General features: G+C 37.3%; 1 protein-coding gene across 1 annotated transcript in view; it reads right to left on the reverse strand.

Moving 5' to 3' along the window:
* Positions 1 to 9402, reverse strand: part of IQCE (IQ motif containing E) — a 29789-nt gene that overhangs the window by 10953 nt on the left and 9434 nt on the right. The window contains exons 12-19 of the mRNA XM_035901322.1: positions 8050 to 8207; positions 7488 to 7543; positions 6971 to 7179; positions 6079 to 6183; positions 5191 to 5293; positions 2823 to 2918; positions 2089 to 2112; positions 858 to 953 (exon numbers count right to left, since the gene is read on the reverse strand). Coding sequence (XP_035757215.1) covers positions 858 to 953; positions 2089 to 2112; positions 2823 to 2918; positions 5191 to 5293; positions 6079 to 6183; positions 6971 to 7179; positions 7488 to 7543; positions 8050 to 8207 — 847 coding nt within the window. The remainder of the gene's footprint in view (positions 1 to 857; positions 954 to 2088; positions 2113 to 2822; positions 2919 to 5190; positions 5294 to 6078; positions 6184 to 6970; positions 7180 to 7487; positions 7544 to 8049; positions 8208 to 9402) is intronic.

A 9402-nucleotide genomic window follows, 5' to 3' on the forward strand; every position in this document is an offset into this window, starting at 1 on the left:
CAGGAAATGCAAATCTAATCATCATGCAAGCTTTGAAGCATCTGTATTCAATTAATGAAAGAGAAGACACCTGCAAGGAAAGTTCATTTATTTTCCAGGAAGGAAACCTTTCAAAGGAGGTAAGGCAGCCTTCATGATGGATTGCTTGTATCAAGCAAAAGTATTCAGCCCTACTACATTGGGTCAGTTTACTGAAATAAAAGTGCATGTAAAGTGCAACCAGATGGACAACCTGGATGAAGAATTACAAATGAACTTTTGCCTGCTAAAGGTCCATACAAGTTGGCAAATGATTTACAGAAACAGAAAGTTTAACTGGCAAGGAAATTTTTTCATATTCAGAACTGAGCAATCTGGAGCCAATCTGACATAAGAGAGGACACTATTGAGTCTTTGGTTGAGCATGCCACATGCAAGACTCCTTTACTTTTCAATCCAGTCAAAGATGCTTTCCAAATTCTTATTTCTGAACTTCAGTGACAAAAGTTTGTCTATTACTACAATGATTCAGTGAACACTTGAGAGCAAGTACAGTTTTCAATAGTACTCCGAATTAAAGAGTTAAAGGGTATGTTATCAGCTGATGGGAGAACCAGAAGAAAAGAGGAGACCTAGTTACAGTCCATAATGCAGAGAAGTTATAGCTTTACTTCTAAGAAAAACTGTGAACTAAAGAAGATGGGAAGGAAGGGTAGGGAATGAGCTCGATATCTTTCTGGAATTACAGTGGTGTTGCCAACCACTGCATTAAAACAACATCACTGGGTGATTAAGAGAATTAAGTCTGGAAGTGCAGTACTTTACACAGTAAACTAAACATAATGGATGCCTGGATACCCACTTGCCCCAACAATTACCTTGTTGGGAGATTTTGCATCATGCATCCTGTTATTCAGTAACAGTTTCTTTCGAGCTAAATGTCCTCTGAAAGCTGCCTGAAGCATAACAACTGCCTAGCATGGAAAGAAATAAGTAGACGTTAGCTCCTTTGAAAGCTGACAGGTATAAATTTAAAAAAAAAAAAAAAAAAAAAAAAAAAAAAAAAGAGAGAGAGAGAGAGAGAGAGTCCAGAGGGACGAGGCACATGGGGAAAATAACTTTTCCCTGTGCAATGGAAATTCTTTGATGCCTTGACATTTTCTTATGTTTAAGTGACGCACACACATCTCCATTAGTTCACAGGTACTCTGCTGCAATCCAGACAACCCATAGACGTACACCTCCACAGTTTAAATTCAATCTGGGAGGTGTTCATGACTGATCCTATCAAATGCAGTTAAATTCTAGCTGCCAACACTAGCCTGTATTTCAAAAATAGAGCAACGTGCTCCCATTGCCATATTAGATTCTGGCTACCCAGCAGGCTCGGTGATGCTCTGATACAATCAGAAATCGAGCCAAGTCTGGCAGACCACTGGGGTGATTACGCTGAATATAAGTCTTTCCTCTCTACTCAGAGATTTTGCTGGATTCTAATCAACAAAAAGCATCTAGATGTAAAACACCACATTTGCATCACGTGGTTAGAATTTATTCTAATTTCTGAAAGTAGGATTTTTAATGTTCTGGAAGAAACAAATGTAAGATGCTACATTGTGCTATTTGAAAAACAGTTTAACCAAAATCTTTGTGCTAAACATTTATTAAAAAGTGACAAGTTTATCGAAGTCAATTTCTTCATAATACTCAGAGACGTTTCTCCTTCGCAAAGGCTTCAAATTCCTACTTCAAACCTTTCCGAAGACTCATCATAGCAAAAATGAAAGCATTATTAGAACTACCTAACATAGGAAAAGCTTTCCTGTCTGTGTCAAAAATTGTTCAAAATTTTCAGAGGCGTTCGTCTTGCAGAAGGTACCAAGTACAGAAAATTTGAAACCAAAAGGGGAACACTTGGACCAGATATACCAAACAAAACCAGGATGTCAGAAGGAAGATCATGAGCCAGCCTGAAGAACAAACATGATCTTGGTACAATAGTTCATATTACGATAAAGGCTCTTTAAAAATAAAAAAGTTATTTGTTTGTGTGTTGACAGAAATTAAACCTGTTTTACTGCTTTGTTGGGTATCATAAAACACACTCACCTCATCCAGAGCAACTTCTTCTTTCTGAAATGAAAAATGCCTAAGTTAATGCCACAAATATATACAAGTTTTACCTAATAAAGATTTTCCAGTTTTTCCCCAACAATTAAAACACACAGAAAATACCTGTCCCACCTCCCCCTGAAAAGTCAAACAACAAACGTAAGGAAAAAAAAACCAAAACCTTTTCATCTTTGAAAGATGTGTGGATAGTTCTTTTGTCTTTAGTTTCCTAAGAAGCAATTACAAGACCCACCTCACATCATATGTCCTATATGTGGAAAAAGCAACATTATGATGTTGCCCATAGAACAGAATTTAAGGTTAAAGCTTTTTTTCTACATCATTTTGTCCTAGCTGAATGTAACTCAGTACACAAGACTTCCTGTATTGTTTGGAGGATTTCTGCAAGGGGAATTTAACTTTTCAGTTGTACTCCAAGGAGGCAACAGCAGCAGCAGCGCTGCTTCAAGCACTGGTATGCTGCTTTAGTTTCTCTGCTCACCCGGACTCCCCAATTCAGCAACAGGCTATCTTGCAGCAGAAACAGAGTACAAGGGAGCAAAGGCAAAAGAGTGGCAGGGAGGACTTGAAAAAAACAGTGGAAAAGAAGATACATACTGGGAAGCGCTGCTGCAGTTCCTGGAGCCTGGCTGCAGGTTACTGTACATGCTAAAACATGAGTAAGATTCAGAGGAGGATGTCCTCACTGCTCCCTGATAGGGGAACCTCACCTTATTTCGGTACATCTTCCACTGTCTCTGGATTATTTTGGCTGCTTGTTCCTTCCTGTGATCTTCTTTGCCTTTCACCATGCAGACTGGCAAAGACTGCAAAGGAGAATCTTTAACTTAGTACACTAAAGACACAAGTTGGAATTCTATGAGGGAAACAGGTTACAAATGAATCAGAAAAATCAACACCAGAGTTGTTAAATGTTCATCCTGCCTGCAGGAGGGAAGGAAGTTAAAGAGGAAACTCTTAGTTCTGAATACTGCTCATGTTCAAACTCATCATCTAGATAACTGTGACAGTAAAACACGTTCCTGTCCCCATTTTAGCTGTTAGCAGAGCATGGGAATGGAAAGGTTTTCATTTACAAACACTCCTATTTGCGTGCATTGCTAAAGCAATAATAGCTCTATCAGTGGAACCCGCTGCTTTGTTGATCCGAAATGGCTTATGTTATCGACAGACTGAGAACAAGTGTCAGGATATCTAATTTCGCAATTCTTCTCCAGAAAAGACTAGTATTAATTAACCAGGGAGCTCTCTAATGTCTCATCCTGGCACCTGTGGCCCCATAATCATCTGTTTAAGCTTACTGATGAGTTGGCCATCATATGACACTGAGAAGATGGAGAGCTTGTGTAAATTGGCATGACTCTACTCCTCTATCCTGAAGAAATTAGAAGAAAAAGAAACCAAGAACAAAGCAAGATTTTGCTGCAGTTATTTCTTCTGAGATGTGGTTGCGTATGCCACCTCTCACCATCTGATCCTTTTGATCCCTAATTATCCCATACAAATTGTCATACCTCACTTGCCAAAGACTAACTGCAATTTTAAAAGACTAATTTAATTTGTTGGTGTAAAATTTTAAGTAGAGGAACAAGAGATTTTATAGACACTGAAAAAAACCTCTTGATTGTGTGAAAAGGGATTTATTTATAACTTAAAAATGCTGAGTTACAGGCTTAAGTTTAGCAAATGGATCATGTTATAGTAAAAATGACAACCTACTATTAAAATGAAAAATTGGTAGGAACTTAGTGATAATTACAAATAATGGGAACATTTCAATAAATGGATGGTTACTGGCCAAGAATATATATATAGTCTGCAGAGGAAAAAAAAGGAGCTGTTTATTGGCTGTTTTTAAAGACTCAAGTTATTTGGTATTCAAAACATCATCTAGCATGCATCAGCCTATAACACACAAAAAAAGAATCTAAAGAATTGCACAGTATATAAGAAACCAGCACCCTCTTAAGCTAGCGGACTTTTTTATTCATATTTTTAATACCTGTACTTTAGGGTCTATTTATTTTTAAGTACAAATGATTAAAATCCCCAGTAATAACTTTCAACTGGTTTTTAGTGAAATGAGATTAACATGACCACACTGCACCTGAAAGCATGTCTGTCAGTGCCCATTCATCTCTACTGGCCAGTTACAACAACATTTGGCAGAGGGACAGAAGATGGCAAACATATCAAGGTCTGTCACATTTCACAAAAAAAAATCCCAACTGATTACAGAGCCCCATTTAAGACTGTCCAGGGTTAACAGATGCACAATTATATCTATTAGATACTGAAAAATCCAGAAAGAAGAGGTTATGAATACCCTAACTCTAGAAAAACTTCACTTCAACAGGGATAAGGGTTTATTTTTTTGTATTGTCATCTTCCCTAATTCTTTACCCAAATAAGGTGTCCCATCAGCACAGGAATTAAAATATCTCAATTTTCATGATGATTAGTGCTCTACATCCGGTACACCTACCCTGCTTCGATCCAAACAGAAAGACTAGTGAATATTTTCTGATGGGACAGCATATGTGCCCTAACTGATCACCTGAACAGCATAAAAATCATTGAAAAGGGTTTTTTGTCTTTTGCCAGTCTGCCAGTGAGCACACTTACTTATGTCTCTATCCTTTATCTGTCAACTCCTACAAGACCTCCCTCTCTCCACAAAATTGGACTGAAATTAGCTAATGGATTCAGATGGTATAAGAAGATACAAGCAAAGCAACAAATGTCGTCTTTTTTTTCCTTAGAAAGGCAAAAAACCCAAACACTTTAAAGTATAAGCTTTTTGCAACATTGCACTGAATAAGAAAAAAGCAATGTTGGAGCAGGTAATCACCAAGAGAACAGCTCCAAAAGAACTCCAAGTTGCAGTGGTCATTATTGAAACAACTTATCAACAAACGCTATGAATTAACCACCATTCAGAATCTCTATTACAAGATTTAATGCCTCTCTGAAAAGACATCTAGCAGTTATTTAGACTATCAGCTCAATCTGCAATATATTAATTAGATGCAAGGGAAAAAAACCCAAAAACCCACAAACAAAAGCATGTGTCTGTACCTTATTAAGCTTTTCCATTGTATCTTCTGCCATTTGTCTCTTCTCTTCCTCCAATTTTGACTCCAATTTCCCTACTTTCTGTGTCAGGTTCTGGATTTCCTCACTATGGTTGGAAAAGCAAAGATATTTATAGCTAGAATTCTTCTGTGGTTCCTGATTTGAAAATACTGAATCTATTTCATAAAATTTCATTGCTTGGTTTTTTCAAAGGCCAAAGCAGGGAACTGCTCAGGATAACATGATACATATTCTTACAGTAACAGACACATAACATCAGTTCTCAAGTTGTGACAGCACAGCCTTATGTTCAAATTAAAAAAAAAAACAAAACCACAAAGTACTCCCAAGGTTACAGTGGTTCCCTTGATACTATTAATAAATTCATACAGATCTGATGACTGACAAATATGAAACTGTATCAAAGTCCTTTCTTACAAAGCAATAATGAAATAACTTTTTGCCACCTTTGTGCAGGATTATCATCAACAGTTATTCAGAACATGAAGTAAGTGGAATGACATACCGACAATGGTCTAGAAGCATAGGCTAAGGTAAGGTGAAGATACCATAGTTTTTTTTCTTAGAAAAGAAAAACATGTCTCTGAGCCCCACACATCAGCTTTCTTTTTCCATTTATCTTATTTTTATTATGATTTAATTCTTATTTTTACTATACTTTTTAGTCTTCTACTTCCTTTAAAACTACTCTGGGGAATTCTTCCCCTAGTAATTCACTCCATCCCTCCAAAACAATTCTGCTTAAATGAATTCCCAGCTTCCTGCAGTTCAGATGAACTCCTAAGGATTTTGAGCCACTTCAAAAGAGAATTATACTTTAACAGGTATTTTTTTGGTTCTGAAAGGGTTTACTAATACAAAATATGATACCTTAAAGTCTGCTCTTCTGCACTTTTTTCTTCCATCTTATTCTGGCACTTCTGCAGCTCCAGCTCCACTTCAGCCTTAGCCTCCAGTAACTGCTTGATATCCAATCTACAAAGGTATAAGGAAATCTAAGCAATATTTAAGACATTCATACTTCAACAAAGCAGTCATTTTTTGTTTAAACTTCTAAATAAAATAGGTTCTTAAATTTTTAAAGTAACTAAATGTTTACTTTCTCCTTTTAAACAGAACGCAAGCGTACATTGTTCAGAAGCAAAAGACCCCTTCGCACGCCCTCACTATGCGTTTTTGTTCAGCGGCAGGAGGCAGAGTGCCTTATCAAGAATACATAGTTGTGTGCACATCTCTGCTCATGATCAGATTAACCTGCCTGCCCTTATGCGCTGACACACCAAATGAGTCCAAGCAATACAAACTGCAAATCGATTGCTTACTGGGGAGAAAAGAAGTCACAGTGCATCATATGGCACACGGCAGGTTTAAATGGAGAAAGTGGTAAATCAGGACATAACATGTTGAAAAAACAAGACAAATTTTTACAGCAATATACCTGTAGGAAGTGCTGCGTAAAGTGACATATAGCCCTCCCAAAGGCTTTTCAGCATGGTTGGCACAAAAACATGCCTTAAAAAAATGTGTTAGAAACAAGCATAAATCCTCATTTTCCATCTTCTCACTGACTTTTTGGTCTGCCATGTTACAACACTAGTAGGACTATAAGAAGCTTTTGAAATAAAAGCTGAAGGGACCCTCAAAATTTGTTTTCTTGCTGAAGATGTGAAGGACTTACTACATCAATTCATAACATGATAGGCAATAATTAAATAATTCACACCTACAAAAGAACAACATCTCAGACAAGAGTCGCACTTACTCCTTATTGAGTAGGAGATTTTGAAGTGCCTTCCTATCACTCTTCAGTTTCTTCACTAGCCCTTGGAGGTGACGACATTCCTCAACATGGTCTACCTGTTGAGAGGCTGGATGATCCAGGTCTACAGAAGGTGAAGATGACACAGCAAGTAACTGTGATGACTCACTATCTGCTGATGACACCCTGGTGTTCTCCATGGCACATACTTTCTAAACAGGATAAATTTACACAAAAATACAAAAGAAAAAAAGAGGAAGAAAATTAAATTTCGCATAAAATTTTAGTTAGGTCATGAGAAAAGATCAAATGGAAGTAAATTCTAAAATGTGCATCTATATGTAACAAGTATGAGAAAAGAAAGGAGCAAGGGCACACGGTACAGACATCAGTTTACATGTATGAGCCAGAATGCACACGTCTGGTACACTGAAGGACTACATGCCACGAGCACAAGCCAGTGGTTCTGCATTTTCTGCTCAAACACAGGTAAGTTGGCTACATCATTATGATCACTTACTTTTTCTAGTTCTGAAATCCGCCTCACCAGCCTCTGTCTGCTCCACTCACTATAATCTAAATACAATAACAAAGCTTTAAGCATGAAACTATATCAGTGAGTCAACATTGTTCTTGCTTTTTGAAACTTCTGTCCATATAGAAGACTATCTAAAGACCTCTGAACCCGAACTTTACATATGCAGCAATGAAAAAATGAGAACGGTCTTAAAATATCTGAATTCTACACTAATTAGCTCAGAAATCAATATAAACCATTCACATTAATGAGTTTTCAACAACTGAAAAAAGTTTTCCAGTGAAATGTTAAATCTTCAATTGATTCCAGTCCAGAATTCTCAGGGATAATACTAAAGGAAACCCAGGTCTGACTGGAGAAGCATATCCAGAAGTCAGAGAGAGACTTCTGTCAGAAACTTCTCATTCCAACCTTTGCCCTTCCTGAATCTTCACCTTTGTAATAACTCCCTTATTTCTGCCATTGTAGGGTCCTGCTCTCAAATACGTCTTTCAAATGTACCCAAATCCCTTGCCCCGTGGTTCATGAACTTTTCAACACGTACTTTTTGTTTTATTGGAAGGAGGAGAACTGCTAAGTACATGATCTAGATCTTCTTTCAGTCTCCGATTCTCATTCTGCAACTCCTTGATGTTCCTGGATAATCTCAAGACAGCAGCATTCAGTGCCTTCAGTCGTTTTTGGGTATCTCTGCCCTCTATACTTGGAAACAGGGTCAAAAACCAGAAAGTTAACTTAAAAGCAGAGAACAAAGCAGCAGCATTAAAAAGAGTGGAATAGCCTCACTATTCAAGTCAGCTGGCTAAGTTAACCGTCTGAGCTCCTGCCTAATAGCATTTCTCAGCATTTTTTACTTGAGGAGTTACCTATTCGTTTAGGAAAAAAGATGCAAAGACCATCTTGCTCAACACTTTCACAATTGTTTTAATTTGCATCAAAGAAAGAAGACACTTTGAAAGTTTATGTATTACTTTTAATTCCTCCCCCGCTCTGTTTCATTAATACATAAAGAAGGGTGTTTGTATGAGTCTTACTTACTTGGTTTTCTATTTGTTTTGTTAACCGACCTTACAATGCTTTACCAGCGCTCTGTGGATCACTGATTTAAAAACACTTATCTTCAGCCAATTGGGATGACTCCTCCAAAAAGCTGTTCAGCACAGAAAGCTAACCTGCGTGCTCTGAATTTCCTTCTTTCACTTAACAAATAGATTGAGACTGGGGGAGAGAGAGGTCTATACATAGATGGAATAACTCTCAAACAAATCCAACACACAAGTGTGTTTTCAGATAACTATGAATGCTGCTCTAATATAAGAGAAACTACAACTGTGAAAGTAAACCCCAGAGAAATTTCTTTCTTCATTTAAGATACATTTCAATCAATGAGAGACTTGAAACAGATTTGAAGAATATAGCTAACATTGATGTGATGGGAATAAAAGGCATCAGAAAAGGGAAAGCCTGCTATGCGTTAACACTCTCTTTAAATACGCTACAGTGATTTTGCCTTTTTAATTTTTCTAATAAAAGGGGGAAGAAATCTCAACTTCTACACACAAAAAGTTGTAAAGTTTGTTCACGAAACAGATTTCTAGTGATATGAAATACGTGTTCTTTATTGCTATGAAAAAATTCTTAAAAACCTACTTCTGGAAACAAAGGTCTGAAGCAACTGATGGACCTACTTTTGGACAAATGCCACTGCCAATGACAATCACAGAACAGTTTGTGAAGGCATCTTACATCCCATCCACTCAAATAATTACAAGGCAAAGGGGAAGACGGTCTACAAGTTAGCATATAAGAGTGAAAAGCTGAATCTAATTACCTTTTGGACATTAGAAAGAAATGAAGGCACAAAACCAAACAAATAAGGCTAGATCTGTCCAGATGT

This window comes from Egretta garzetta, unplaced genomic scaffold, assembly GCF_000687185.1.
Source record: "Egretta garzetta isolate BGI_Z169 unplaced genomic scaffold, ASM68718v1 scaffold299, whole genome shotgun sequence".
NCBI classification, from domain to species: domain Eukaryota; kingdom Metazoa; phylum Chordata; class Aves; order Pelecaniformes; family Ardeidae; genus Egretta; species Egretta garzetta.